Genomic DNA, 16,445 nt, shown 5'->3' with positions numbered 1-16,445 from the left:
CCTTGTAACCAAAGATATACAGAAGAAGCCATGTCAAGACTAGTAGGAGAGCAGAGATAGGGAATAGTTTTGTCCCACACCTATATGTGGCAGTTGACAATCAGGAGGAATATCTCAGTTGCAGAGGTCTGCCTAAGGAGGAAAGGGTACCCAGCCCAAAACCAGGCACCCCATCCCAGGGTTCCAGTGGTGGGAAGCAAAGTCCCCATAACTTCTGGCTGTGAAAACTGGTGGAGATTGCAGCTGAGTGACATGGAGGGCTGGTAGAGTCCCAGGCTTTCCTTTTAAAGGGCCAACACATGGACTTACTCACTAACAGACTCACTCACTCTGAGCTCCATTGCTGGGGCAGTGGCTCAAATGGTACTGTGAACATACAAGGAAGAACTGAATTATCTGACTTCAGAGTGAGAGCTACAGGGGCAGATTTTTCCCAGGCAAATGTGATCACAGAGGCCATTGTTCCTTTGTTGAGCTCCCCACACAGCATACAGACTCGGGCACCATATCTATGTCTCCCTCACCCTAGATATCACTGTTCACTCTGCCCTCAGACCCCATCCCTACCCCCAACTTGCAGGCCCACTCAGGCCGCTTCCAGTGGATTTTCCATAAAAATGGCCTGCCTTGCCTTACGCTGCAGACATTCCTAAAATCTCTCAGGGGTTCACAAACCCCAACAAGCAGTATCCAGCCACAGTGTGCCATGTACCTCTTGGTATACAGCCCTAAGCCCCACAAGCAGTAGTTGGCCTCAATTCTCAGCTTAGCCTCTCACAGGCAACACCAAGCCTAGTACACATGGCAACCATCTTCACATCACTTTGTAACTCACACCAAGTAGACCTGGGCAGGGTACAGGCAATGGCTGACTATGGCCTACAACACAGCTGCAACCAAGTGGCCCCAGAACAAAGACATCTAGGGGACTGCCTTTGGACAACCTCGGGGCATCACCCAACCACTTCCATAGGCAACATACCAAAGGGCAGACTGGGCAGGCACCTGAGCCCTGCTAAAGTGAATCCTGCTCCATAGGGTCAGCCCTTACACAACATCTCCTCCACTGTAGTCACAGCCAATCCTCACAATCAATCAGCCTGAAGACCAATCACAAACATTGATGAACAAACATCAGCCAAGGCTCAACTACAACAGGAGAGCACACACAAAGGACACACCTAGAGCACCCAGCTCAAGTGACAAGGGAGACAGCACCACCTTACCCCATAGGAAATCTGCTACATAAGGTCACTCTACTAAGACTGGGAGACATAACAGCTGAAGCTAACATAGAAACAAACACATGGAGGCAGTCAAAATGGGGAGACAAAGAAACATTTTCCAAATGAAAGAACAGAACAAACCTGCAGAAAAAGAACTAAACAAAATGGAGAAAAGCAATCCACCAGATGCAGCATTCAAAACACTGGTTATAAGGATGTACAATGATCCAGTGAGAACATCAACAAAGAGGTAGGAAACATAAAAATGGAGAGAGAAAACATAATAAAAAAGAACCAGTCAGAAATTAAGAATTCAATAACTAAAATGAAGAATACATTAGCGGGAATCAACAGTAGATTACATGAATCAGAGGATTGAATCAGCAATTTGGGAGAGAATGTAGCAGAAAACACCTAATAAGAACAGCAAAAAGAAAAAAGAATCCAAAAATAAAGATAGTTTAAGAGGCCTCTGGAACTACATCATATGTACCAACATTTGCATCATACAGGTGCCAGAAGGACAGAGAGAGAGCAAGAAATTGAAAAACTTATTTGAAGAAATAATAATGGAAAACTTCCCTAACCTGGTGAAGGATATAGACATGTAAGCCCAGGAAGTGCAAAGAGTCCCAAACAAGGTGAAGCTAAGGAGGACCACTCTAAGACACATCAAAATTAAAATGCCAGAGCTTAATGACAAAGAGAATCTTAAAAGCAGCAAGAGAAAAGCAGTTAGTTACCTACAGGGAAGCTCCCATAAGACTGTCAGCTGATTTCTCAACAGAAACTTTGCAGGCCAAAAAGGGGTTGGCAAGAAATATTCAAACTGAGGGGCAGCAGGATGGCTCACTTGGTTAGGGCGTGAGCTCTGAACAACAGGGTTGACTGTTCAATTCCCACATGGGCCAGTGAGCTGTTCCCTCCACAACTAGATTGAAGTCAACAAGCTGCTGCTGAGCTTCTAGAGGGGCGGCCAGATGGCTCAGTTGTTTAGAGCGCAAGCTCTCAACAACAAGGTTGTTGGTTCAATTCCCACATGGGATGATAGGCTGCACCCTCTGCAACTAAGATCGAAAATGGTGACTGAACTTGGAGTTGAGCTGCACCCTCCACAAATAGATTGAAGGACAATGACTTGGAGCTGATAGGCCCTGCACAAACATACTATTCCCCAATATTCACCAATAAAAAAATAAAAATTAAATTAAAAAAAATTCAAACTGATGAAAAGCAGGAACTTACAACCAAGGTTACTCTACTCAGCAAAGCTATCATTTAGAATCAAAGGACAAATAAAGAGCTTCCCAGATAAGAAAAAACTACTACAGGAGTTCATCAGCACCAGACCAGTATTGCAAGAAATGTTAAAGGGATATCTTTTAAAAGAAGAAAAAAAGATCATAACATGAATAATAAAATTACAATAACTACATATCTATCAACAATTACTTTCAATGTAAATGGATTAAATATTCCAATCAAAACACATAGGGTGGCTGAATGGATAAGAAAACAATAGATGATGTATTACAGAATTGTACACCTGGAACCCATGTAACTTTATTAACAATTGTCACCCCAATAAACTTTAATTAAAAAAAACAAACCCTTGCACATGATGCCTATAAAAGGCTTACTTCAGATCAAAGGACAGATGCAGACTGAAAGTAAAGAAATGGAAAAAGACAGTTCATGAAAATGGAAACAAACAAACAAATAAAAACAACTGGGGTAGCAATACTTAACTCCAGACAAAATAGGCTTTAAAATAAATGTTAGAGAACAAGTGACATAGAGGACCCAGTAATTTTACTTTTGGTTATCTATCTGAAGATACCCAAAATACTACTTCAAAGTAACTAGCATTATGTACAGCAGCCAAGATATGGAGGCAATCTGGGTGTACACCAATGGATGAATTGATAAAAAGGTGGTGCATGTTGTGTACAATGAAATATTACTCAGCCATATAAAAGAATGAAATCTTGCCATCTGCAACAACATGGATGGATATAGAGGGCATTGTGCTGAGTGGAGTAAGTCAAACAGAGAAAGAAAAATGACAAATGATTTCACTACTGTGTGGACTCTAAAGCAAAAAATAAATAAACAAACAAAATAGAAACACTTATAAATACAGAGAATATTTTGATGGTTCCCAGATGGGAGGGAGGTTGGGGATGATGAAAAAGGGGAAGGGATTAAGAAGTACCAGTTGGTTGTTACAAAGTAGTCATGGGGACGTAGGGTATAGCATAAGGAATATAGTTAGTAATATTATAATAACTAAGTATAATGTCAGATAGGTACTAGATTAATCAGAGTGATCACTTCATAAGTCACATAAATGTCTAATGACTATTTTGTACACTTGAAACTAATATAATATTGTATGTCAACTGTAATTGAAAATTTTAAAAATAGAGGAAAAAATTCATTATAAAATCTCACTTACTGCTGTAACCTTGTGAAAGCCAGGTCCTTCTAGGACTGGAGTCTTAGATTTATCTTCAGGTGGTATTGTACTTTGCATCTAGATGTTCCCTATCATTGGCCAGTATGGAGATGTGTTGGTGAGAAACCTAAGGAAGGAAGCAGAGAAAGGCAAGCCCATCACCCTAAAAGAGTAAGTATGAGTGCAGCTGCTGGGATTCTGAGCTCTGCCCCGAGACCCTCCAGCTTCCACCACAGAGCTGAAATACCCACTGTGGACTTCCTCTCATGACCAAACAGAAGCAGGTGTGTAGTGTTATAAATCCAACAGGCCACCCAAGAAGAAATAGCTTACCCCTAAAGGCAAAACGGCCAGGAGGATAAATCTCCTGTATACGTGAGCCAGGATTAATATATCTGCTTAAGTGTCACTTTGGATATTCCAAAAAACAAAAGTACATAGTTTAGAAAGAAGAAACATAACTGTACCCAAGTTTTGAGTGTAGAGTGTATGGAATAGTGGCAGGGAAGACACTTGGTACACGCTGGCAGGTGGTGGGGAGGGTAGGAAAGTCACAATGTGGAACTTATAACAACTTAAAGACCACTTCCTGATTTTCTGAGTATACTAGCAAAATACTACATATTGAATCTTATCACCACTTCTCCTTTCTTCAGTCTCAAAACAGAGAAGGTCCTGTATAGACTATGATGGGTAGGGTGACCATATCATTTGTCGTCTAAACTAAGATACTTTTAAGTTATGCAGGAATAATAGGTGTAAACTGGGGCTGATCTGGGATAAGTGATAACTGATCAGATGACCATTACTTATGGGATTCCCCCAAATCAATTTTGGAAATGAATTTTATATATATATATATATATATATATATATATATATATATATATATATATGGAATTATATATATATATATATATTTTAAACTATATATATTTTAAACTATATATATTTTAAACTATATATATTTTAAACTATATATATTTTAAACTATATATATTTTAAACTATATATAAACTAGGAGCATTCTTAATTCTTACATTTATACAGAAATGAGTCTGCCTTCAGGGGAACCTCAGCTCACTGGAGTTGAGAGCGGGTCTTTCAGGAGCCTTAGCGGGGTGTAGAAAAGGAAGGATGACATTCCTGGCAACTCAGACCAGGGTGCTGTTGCTCTGTAATGTGCTGAAGAGGAATCAGCTCAGCATAGACTCTGTGGTGACACAAGACCCAGATCAATGTCGCCTTTTTTGACTCCACGAGGAAGAGTTACTTTTTCTACCCTTTGTCCCCCTCAAACACAGAGCAGCTACTATTGCCCGCACTCAAAACACACTACTGTCATTTGATTATGGTCTCCATCCTCATGTGACTGATCTCCTTGAGCTCACAAGGGGTGTAACTTGTCGTAGTGACCCCATCACCCCCAGCACAGGGCCAGCTACATCAGTGCCACACGATAAACACCTCATGTGTGAGTGTGGCAAGAGCATAGACTCTTCAGATGGTCCAGCCGATGGTTTTGACAGCATGTGGCTCTTTACCTGTCTGCCTGAGCATATGCTCTTACATGCTCTTCTTGCTGCAGCTGTTGGATAAGGAAAGCAAAGAGGTGCTGATGTTAACTTCCCATGTCTGTCTTTATGCAGCATCTTTGGCGCCTACAGCATGGATGTGATCACCAGCACATCATTTGGAGTGAACATCGATTCCCTCAACAACCCACAAGATCCCTTTGTGCAAAACATCAAATTGCTGTTAAAATTTCATTTCCTGGATCCACTCATTCTCTCAATAAGTATGTGGACTACTATATTTTTCTTCCTTCCTTCCTCGCTCTCTCCCTTCCTCCCTACCTCCTCCACCTTGCTCTCTCCCTCTTTCTACAAAAGCTTTACTGAGATATGTCATATACTATATAATTCATCCATTTCAAATGTACAGTTCAATCACTTTCACAACCTAGTGTCCATCAACAGGTAAATGGATAAAGATAACGTGATATACATTCATACAAACGCACACAATAGAATAATATTCAACCAAAAAAGGAAGGAAATCCTCCCATTTGAGACAACATGGGTGGATCTTGAGGGCATTATGCTAAGTGAAATAAATCAGACAGAGAAGACAAATACTGTATGATCTCACTTACATGTGAAATCTAAAAGAATACACAAACTCATAGAAAAACAAGAAATGATTTTTGGTTATCAGATGCAGGGGTTGAAGGTGCAGGAATTGGATGAAGTTGGTCAATAGGTACGAACTTTCAGTTATAGGATAAATGAGAATGTACATTCTAAAAGTTGCCATAACAAGGGAGAAAAATATTTTGTATCTCTATGAGGTTATTTATATTAACTAAACTTACTGTGGTAATTGTTTTGCAATATATGTATGTCAAGTCATTATGCTGTATACATCTTAAACATATTCAGAACTGTATGTCAATTATAACTCAATAAAACTGAAAAAATGGTTTTACTATGTTCAAAAATATGTTCAGCCATCACAATATTAATTGTTAGAACATTTTTATCAACTTAGAAACCCTGTACCCTTTCACTTTCAGCTCCCACTCCCTAAGCAACCACTAATCTACTTTCTGTCTCTATAGATTTGCCTACGCTAGACTTAATATAGATGGAGTCACATAATATGTGGTCTTTGTGGCTGGCTTCTTTCATTTAGCATAATGTTTTCAAGGCTCATTCATGTTGTAGTATTTAACAGTACTTCATTTCTTATTGTGGCCAAATAATGTTCCATTGTTTGGACATTCTGCATTTTGTTTATCCATTCATCAGTTGATGGACATTTGGGTTGTTTCCACATTTTAGCTATTGTGAATAGTGTTGCTATGAACATTTACGTACAAGTTATTGTTTGAATACCTGTTCAATTCTTTTTAATTTCTTTTGGTTTTGATTCTACCACTCAAGGACGGCATTGCTGAATTATGTATTAATCTGCATTTACCTTATTAAGGAACTGCTAAACTTTTTTCCACCATAACTATACCATTTTACATCTCCACCTCTTATGTATGAAAGTTCCAATTCCTCCACATCCTCACCAACACTTGGTCAACATTTTCTATCTTTTTGATTATGGCCATTCTAGTGGGTATCAAGTGGTATCTCATAGTGGTTTTGATTTACATTCCCCTAATGGATAATGAGGCTGAGCAACTATTTATATGTCTGTTGGCCATCTTTATATCTTCTTTAGGTAAATGTCTGTTCAAATTCTTTACCCATTTACAATTGGATTGTTTATCTTTTCATTGTTAAGTTGTATGAGTTCTTTATATATTCTAGATAAAATTTCTTTATCAAATATATGATTTGAGAATTTTTCTCCCGGTAGGGGTCTTTTCTCTTTCTCAATAGTGTTCTTTGAAGTACAAAAATTTTAACTTTAATGATGTACAATTTATGTATTTTTCACTTTCTGCGTGTGTCATGTCTAAAATCAGTTGCCAAATATGTCATTAATATTTACCCCTTGATTTTCTTCTCAGAGTATATAGTTTTTGCTTTTATGTTTAGTTATTTGATCCATTTTTATTTTATTTTCATATGTCGTGTTAGGTAAGAGTCCAACTTCATTCTTTTGCATGTGGCTATCCAGCTGTCCCAGTATGATTTCCCCCATTGAATGGTCTTAGAATCCTTCTCAAAATTCAGTTGACCTTAAGCTGAATAGACATTTCTCCAAAGAGGACATGACCCTTAGACATGTGAAAGAATGCTCAGCATCACTAATCATCATAGGAATGCAAATTAAAACCACAATGAGATGTCACCTCACACCTGTCAGAATGTCTATCACCAATAAATCGACAAACAAGTGTTGGTGAGGATGTGGAAAAAAGGGAACCCGTGTGCACTGTTGGTGAAATTGTAAATTGGTGCAGCCACTATGGAAAACAGTATGGAGGCTCCTCACAAAATTAAAATTAAGCTACCATATGACCCAGCAATCCCACTTCTGGGTATTTATCTGAAGAACTCCAAAACATAAATTTGAAAAGATATATGCATTTCTATGTTCATTGAAACGTTATATACAATAGCCAAGATATGGAAGCACCTAAGTGTTCATCAATAGACAACTGGATTAAGAAGATGTGATACATATATACAATGGACTATTATTTGTCTGTAAAAAAGAATGAATCTTACTATTTGCCACAACATGGATGGACCTAGGTAGTATTATGTTACGTGAAATAAGTCAGACAGAGAAAGACAGATATCATATGATTCCACTTATATGTGAAATCTAAAAAACAAAATAAACAAACCAATAAAACAGAAACAAACTCATAGATACAGAGAACAAATTGATGGTTGCCAGATAGAAAGCATGCTGGGGGAATGGGTGAAAATGTTGAAAGAGATTAAGTACAAATTGCCAGTAACAAAAGAAATAGTCATTGGATGTATACTATAGCATAGAAAATACAGTAAATAGTATTGTAATAATTATATATGACGTTAGATGGGTACTAGACTTATAGGGGTGATCATAAGGTATACGAGGCCTGACAATTAAGTTCGTGAACTTACCACCATGCGCTCACATTGGCAGCACTGTACAAATAGCTCCGTAAGGTTTCATAACCTTAGTATATCAGTGTCTCACAGCTGTGCTCCTGTCGATATGTGACGGTATCTTGCTGAGTGGCGTTCATTATTATTGTCACGTGTCTTTGTGTGCCATCCCAAGAATGTCTGAGCTTGAATTAGAGCAATGAACAAACCTTAAATTTCTTGTTAAACTTGTCAAGAGTGGAAGTGAAATCAGGGACACGTTAGTCCAAGTTTATGGAGATAATGCCATGAAGAAAACGGCAGTGTACAAATGGATTAAAGTTTTTCTGAAGTGAGAGAACATGCCACTGATGAAAAGAGGTCAGGGTGGCCATAATGAACAGAAATTCATCAAATTGTGCATCAAAATCGTCGGCTGACTGTGAGAAGTATAGCAGACCAAGTAAACAGCGATAAACAGTTAGGAAAATCTTAACTGAAAATCTTGGTATGAGGAAGGTGTGTGCAAAAATGGTCCTGAAGGAGCTCACTGATGAATAAATGCAAAGGAGAGTCGAAGTTTGCCAAGACCTTTTGGAGAGGCAAGACGATGTTTTGGGCTGTGTTATCTCCAGTGATGAAACATGGGTGTACCAACACGACCCTGAAACAAAGCATCAAAGTGCACAATGGAAGTCAGCCAATTCTCCATGACCAAAAAAGTTCTGTCAGTCCAAATCAAGAGTCAAAATGATGTTGCTGACTTTTTTTTATATCAGAGGGATTATTAATTATGAATTTCTATCAACTGGACAGTTAACCAAGCTTACTCATTGGAAGTGCTAGAAAGGCTGCATGAAAAAATTAGATGAAAAGACCTGAACTTTTCGCAACAATTCATGGCTCTTGCATCATGACAATGCACCACCTCAAATAGCGCTGTCTGTGGGGGAGTTTTTAGCCAGTAAACAAATAGCTGTATTTGAACACCCTCCCTAGTCACCTGATCTATCCACCAATGACTTCTTTCTTTACCCGAAGATAACGAAAATATTGAAAGGAAGACATTTTTATGACATTCAGGACATCAAGGGAAATATAACAACAGCTCTGATGGTCATTCCAGAAAAAGAGTTCCAAAATTGCTTTGAAGGGTGGACTAGGCTCTGGCAGCATCAGTGCATAGCTTCCCAAGGGGAGTTCTTTGAAGGTATCCTTAGTGATACTCAGCAATGAGGTATGTAGCACTTTTCCCAGGATGAGTTCACGAATTTACTTGTCAGACTTTGTATGTAAATGTCTAATGTATATTGTACACCTGAAACAAATATAATACTTATCTCAACTGTAATTGAAAAATAAACTTAAGTTTAAAAAATTCGCTTGACCTTAGACACATGGGTTTATTTTGCACTCGAAATTCTATTCTATTGGTTTGTATATCTGTCCTTAAGCCAGTACCACACTGCCTTGATTATTATAGCTTTGTGGTGAGTTTTGAAATTGGGAAGTGTGAGTTTTACAACTTTAATCTTTTTTTCTGATTGATTTTGATTATTCTGGGTCCCCTTCAATTTCATAAGGTTTTTTAATTGAACTTGTTGTAAATGTATACAAAAAAAAACAAACTCAGGTAATATTTTGATAGGGAATGCATTAAACCTATAGATTGATTTCTGAAGTCTTGCCATCTTGACAATATTAAATTTTCTGTGCCATAAACATGGATGGTTTTCTATTTACTTTTGATCTATTTTAATTTATTTTAACAATGTTTTGTAGTTTTCAGAGTATAAATTTTGCACTTTTATTAAGTTTATTTATCATCTTCTTGATGTTATTGCAAATGGAACTATTTTTGAGTTTTCTTTAATTAAAGATTATTGGGGTGACAATTATTAGTAAAGTTACACAGGTTTTAGGTGTACAGTTTTGTAATACATAATCTATATATCACATTGTGTGTTCACCACCCAGAGTCAGTTCTCTTTCAAGATATATTTGATCCCTTTTACCCTCATCTACCTTACCGTCTGGCAACCACTAAACTATTGTCTGTGTCTATGAGTTTTTGTTTTGTCATTTGTTTGTCTTGTTCTTTTGTTGTTTGCAGTTTTATATACCACATATAAGTGAAACATATGGTTCTCGACTTTTTATGTTTCACTTATTTTGCTTAACATAATAATCTCAAGATCCATCCATGTTGTTGCAAATGGCACTATTTCATCTTTTCTTGTGGCAGAATACAGATGGAACTATTTTCGTAATTTAACTTTTGAATTGTCTACTGCAGTTTATAGAAATACAATTGACTTTATACATTGATCTTGTATCATGAAACCCTACTTGTTTATTAGTTCTAATAGGTTTTTAGTGGATTTCTTAGGATTGTCTATATACAAGATCATACTATTGATAATAGAGATCGTTTTTCTTCATTTCCTATATCAATACCTTTTACCTATTTCTTTTTCTAATCTACTTCCCCTGGCTAGAACTTCTAGTACAATGTTGAATAGAAGTGGTGAGAGAGGCATCCCTATCTTGTTACTAAACTTAGGGGAAAGCATCCAGATTTTCACTATTAAGTATGGTGTTAGCTACGGGTTTTTCATAGATACTCTTTATCAGGCTGAAAAAATTCCCTTCTATTCCTAGGTTGTTGAGTGTTTCTGTTGCAAAAAGGTGTTGGATTTTGTCAAATGATTTTTTTGCATCTATTGAGATGAACACGTGGTTTCTGTTTTTTATTCTATTGGTATAGTACATTACACACCCTGAATTCCTGGGAGAAACACCACCTGATTATGGTGTATACTTCTTTTTATATGTTTCTAGATTGAGTTTGCTAGTATTTTGTTGAGGATGTGTGCATCCATATTCATAAGATATGATGGTTTGTAATGTTCTTTTCCTGTGATATCTTTTCAGGTTTTAGTATCAGGGTAATACCATCCTTGTAGAATGAGTTTGGAAGAGTTCCCTCCTCTTCTATGGTTTAGAAGTGTTTGTGGAAAATTGGTGTTCATTCTTCTTCAAATATTTAGTGGAATTCACCATTGAAGCCATCTGGACCTGAGCTTTTCTTTGTGGGTAATTTCATGATTACTAATTGAATCTTTTTTCCGGTTATAGGTCTATTCAGATTGTCTATTTTTTATCTTAGTCAGTTTCTATAGTTTGTGGCTTTTTAGGAATTTGTGCTTTTCATCTAAGTTACATAATTCATTGATATACAATTGTTCATAATATTCCTTTTATTTTTTAATGTCAGTTATAATCTTCCCTCTTTCATTTTTTCCCACATTTCTTCCACTTCTTTCTTTCTTTACTTTTATTTTATTTTCATTTTTTTGTACCTTAAAATTTTTATTTTATCTCAAAACACATGTTTTTATTAGTTTCAGGTGCACAAAACAAACTAATAGTTAGACATTTATTATTTATATCCCTCACACTGTGTCAACCCCCCGCCCCCCCATCCACTATCCCTCTGACATCGCACACAGCCATTACATTTCCATTATTCCTAATGCTGTACTCCACTTCGTGTATATATAAAATTATAGTTGACGTTCATTATTGTTCAGCTTCAGCTTCAGGTGTACAGTGCAGTGATCAGGCGTCTACATCTTCCCTGAGGTGGTCTCCCTAATGAGACAAGTGTCCATCGGATACCCTACAAAATCTTTACAGCATTATTGATTACATTCCCCAAATTGACTTTCGTATCCCCATGGCAATCTTGTGGTTACTGATTGTACTTTCTAATTCCTACACCTATCTCTTTATCTCCCCCCCACCTAGCAACCCTCAGTTTTTCCTCTATGTCTCTGAGACTGTTTCTGATTAGTTCATTCATTTATTCTTTTCTTTAGATTCCACATATAAGTGAGATCATATGGTATTTGTCTTTCTCTGTCTGACTTATTTCACTTAACATAATGTTTTCTAGGTCCATCCATGTTGTTGCAAATGGTAAGATTTCATTCTTCTTTATAACTGCGTAATACTCCATTGTATAAATGTACCACAGTTTCCTAATCCAGTCCTCTACTGATGGGCATTTCAGTTTTTTCCGTATCTTGGCTATTGTGTATGGTGCTGCAATAAACATAGGGGTGCATACATTTTATTTAATCAGAGTTTTGGATTTCTCCAGATAGATACCTAGGAGTAGAATTGCTGGATCATAATGTAGTTCCATTTTCAGATTTTTGAGATACCTCCAAACTGTTTTCCATAGTGGCTGCACCAATCTGCATTCAACCAACAGTGCACCAGCGTTCCCTTTTCTCCACATCTGCGCCAGCACTTGTTGTTTGTTGATTTATTGATGATAGCCATTTTGACTAGGATGAGGTGGTATCTCATTGTGGTTTTTATTTACATTTTTCTAATGGTTAATGAGGATGAGCATTTTTTCATATGTCTGTTTGCCATCTGTATGTCCTTTTTAGAAAAATGTCTCTTCATGTCCTCTGCCCATTTTTTAATTGGGTTGTTTGTTTTTTGGAGTTGAGTTGAGTGAGTTTTTTATAAATTTGTGATATTAACCCCTTATTGGATATATCATTGGCAAATATCTTTTCCCATTCAGTAGGATCCCTTTTTGTTTTATTGATGGTTTCCTTTGCTGTGAAAAAACTTTTTAGTTTGATGTAATCCCACATGTTTATTTTTTCTCTTACTTCCCTTGCCTGAGGGGATATATCAGTAAAAATCTTACTCCGGGTAATGTGTGTGAAATTTCTTCCTATATTTTCTTCTAGGAATTTTATAGTTTCAGATCTTACATTTAAGTCTTTAAGCCATTTTGAATTTATTTTTGTATATGGTGTAAGGAGGTGGTCCAGCTTCATTTTTTTGCATGTGTCTGTCCAGGTTTCCCAGCACCATTTATTGAATAGACTATCTTTACCCCACTGTACATTCTTGCTTCCATTGTCGTAGATTAAATGGCCATATAGGCATGGATTTATTTCTGGACTCTCTATTCTGTTCCATTGATCTATGTGTCTGTTTTTATGCCAGTACCATGCTGTTTTGATTACTGGAGCCTTGTAGTATAATTTGATGTCAGGTATAATTATGCCTCCCACTTTGTTCTTATTTCTCAAGATTTCTGAGGCTATCCGGGGTCTTTTATGGTCCCATATAAATTTTAGGATTATATGTTCTATTTCTGTGAAAAACATCATTGGTAGTTTGATAGGAATTGCGTTGAATATGTATATTGCCTTAGGCAGTATGGACATTTTAACTATATTAATTCTTCCTATCCATGAACGTGGTATGTGTTTCTATCTAATTGTATCTTCTTTCATTTCTTTCTTCAGTGTCTTATAATTTTCTGAGTATAGATCTTTTACTTCTTTGGTTGAATTAATTCCCAGGTATTTTATAGTCTTTGAAGCAATTGTAAATGAGATTGTTTTCTTAATTTCTCCTGGTGTTTTATTATTGGTATATACAAATGCAACTGATTTCTGAATATTAACTTTGTATCCTGCTACTTTACTAAATTCATCTATCAGCTCTAATAGTTTCATGGTGGAGTCTTTACGGTTCTGTATATATAGGATCATGTCATCTGCATATAATGACAATTTTACTTCCTCCTTACCTATTTGGATGCCTTTTATTTCTTTTTCTTGTCTGATTGCTGTAGCTAGAACTTCCAGCACTGTGTTGAATAGAAGTAGAGAAAGTGGGCAACCTTGCCTTGTTCCTGATCTTAAGGGGAATGGTTTCAGCTTTTCCCCATTGAGTATGATGTTAGCTGTGGGGTTTATCATATATGGCCTTTATTATGTTGAGATATGATCCCCCTATTCCCACTTTTTTAAGGGTTTTTATCATAAATGGCTGCTGCATTTTGTCAAATGCTTTTCCTGCATCTATTGGTATGATCATGTGATTTTTATTTTTCATTTTGTTAATGTGGTGTATCACATTAATTGATTTGTGGATGTTGAGCCACCCTTGCATACCAGGGATGAATCCCACTTGATCATGGTGTATGATCTTTTTAATGTATTGCTGAATTCTGTTCACTAATATATTGTTGAGGATTTTTACATCTATGTTCATTAGAGATATCAGCCTGTAGTTTTCTTTTTTTGTGGTGTCTGTCTGATTTTGGGATCAGGGTGATAGTGGCTTAATAAAAACTGTTTGGGAGCCTTCCCTCCCTCTGGATTTTTTGGAAGAACTTTAGGAGAATAGGTGATAATTCTTTTTTGAACATTTTGTCAAATTTACCTATAAAGCCATCTGGTCCAGGGCTTTTGTTTGTTGGGAGATTGTTGATTACTGATTCAATTTCCTTGGTGGTAATCAGTCTATTCAGGTTTTCTGTTTCTTCTTGAGTTAGCCTTGGAAGGTTGTATGCCTCTAGAAAATTATCCATTTCTTCCAGATTGTCAAATTTGTTAGCATATAGTTGCTCATAGTAATTTCTTAAATTTTTTTTGTATTTCTGCGGTGTCTGTTGTCTCTTCTCCTCTTTCATTTCTGATTTTATTAATTTGGGTCCTCTCTGTCTCTTTTTAAATGAGTCTGGCTAAAGGTTTGTCGATTTTGTTTATCTTTTCTAAGAACCAACATTTATCTTTTGTATTGTTTTTCTGGTTTCTATTTCATTTATTTCCTCTCTGATCTTCATTATCTCCTTCCTTGTACTCCCTTTGGGCTTATTTTGCCATTCTTTTTCCAGATCCCTTAGGTGTGAAGATAAACTGTTGATTAGTGGTTTTTCTTGTTTCTTTAGGTAGGCCTGCAATGCTATGAATTTCCCTCTTAGGACTGCTTTTGCTGCATCCCATAGATTTTGGGTCATCATGTTTTCATTTTCGTTTGTCTCGAGATATCTTCCTTGATGTCATGGTTGACCTATTCATTATTTAGTAACATGTTATTCAGCCTCCATGAATTGGTGTGTCTTTCAGTTTTTTCCCTGTAGTTCATTTCTAATTTCATAGCACTGTGGTCAGAGAAGACAATTGGTATGATTTCAATTTTCTTAAATTTATCAAGACTTGTTTTGTGGCCTAACATGTGGTCTATCTTGGAAAATGTTCCATGTGCTCTTGAGAAGAACATGTATTCTGCAGCTTTGGGGTGAAATGCTCTGAAAATATCGATTAAATCCAAGTGGTCCAATGTGTCATTTAAGGCTGTTGTTTCCATATTGATTTTCTGTCTGGAAGACCTGTCCCTTGTTGTCAGAGGTGTGTTGACGTCCCCTACTATGGATAGTGTTACTGTTGATCTCTGTCTTTATGTCAGTCAATATCTGTTTTATATATTTAGGTGCTCCTATGTTGGGTGCATAGATGTTTACTAGGGTTATGTCCTTTGTCGGATCGATCACTTTATTATTATATATTGCCCATGTTTGACTTTTAATATATTCTTCACTTTAAAGTCTGTTTTGTCAGATATAAGTATTGCAACTCCAGCTTTTTTCTCATTTCCATTTGCGTGAAATTACTTATTCCAACCCTTCACTTTCAGCCTGTGTGTGTCTTTTGATCTGAGGTGAGTCTCTTGTATATAGCATATACAAGGGTCTTGCTTTCTTATCCCCTCAGCCACCCTATGTCTCTTGATTGGAGCATTTAATCCGTTTATATTTAAAGTGATTATTGATAGGTACATAGTTATTGCCATTTTTTAAATTTGTAGTTATATTGTTTTCATCTTGCTTCTATTTACAGAAGTCATTTTAGTATTTCTTGCAATGCTGGCTTGGTGGTAATAAATTCCTTTAGCTTATTCTTTTCTGGGAAGCTCTTTATCTCTCAATTTTAAATGATAGCCTTGCTGGATAAAGCAATCTTGGTTGTAGGCTTTTGTTTTCCATCACTTTGAGTATCTCCTGCCACTCCCTCCTGGCCTTCAATGTTTCTGTAGAAAAGTCATTTGATAGTCTTAGAGGAGTTCCCTTTTATGTAATCCTCTGTCTTTCTCTTGCTGCTTTTAGATTCTCTCTTTGTCTTTAACCTTTGCCATTTTAACTATAATGTGTCTTGGTGTGGACCTGTTTGGGTTTATCCTGGTTGGAACTCTCTGCACTTCCTGGGCTTGTATGCTGGTTTCCTTCATCAGGTTAGGGAAGTTTTCGGACATTATTACTTCAAATATGTTCTCAATCCCTTGCTTCCTCTCTTCACTTTCTGGTATTCCTATGATGCACATGTTGTATGCTTGATA

At 36.7% G+C, this 16,445-nt stretch overlaps 1 protein-coding gene across 1 annotated transcript in view; it reads left to right on the top strand.

The window, feature by feature from the left end:
* Nucleotides 1–16,445, top strand: part of LOC109439701 (cytochrome P450 3A12) — a 49,593-nt gene that overhangs the window by 12,989 nt on the left and 20,159 nt on the right. The window contains exons 6-7 of the mRNA XM_074328515.1: nt 3,767–3,855; nt 5,334–5,482. Coding sequence (XP_074184616.1) covers nt 3,767–3,855; nt 5,334–5,482 — 238 coding nt within the window. The remainder of the gene's footprint in view (nt 1–3,766; nt 3,856–5,333; nt 5,483–16,445) is intronic.

The sequence above is a fragment of the Rhinolophus sinicus genome, linkage group LG03 (assembly GCF_036562045.2).
Source record: "Rhinolophus sinicus isolate RSC01 linkage group LG03, ASM3656204v1, whole genome shotgun sequence".
NCBI lineage: Eukaryota > Metazoa > Chordata > Mammalia > Chiroptera > Rhinolophidae > Rhinolophus > Rhinolophus sinicus.
This window is presented reverse-complemented; position numbering and strand designations above follow the sequence as displayed.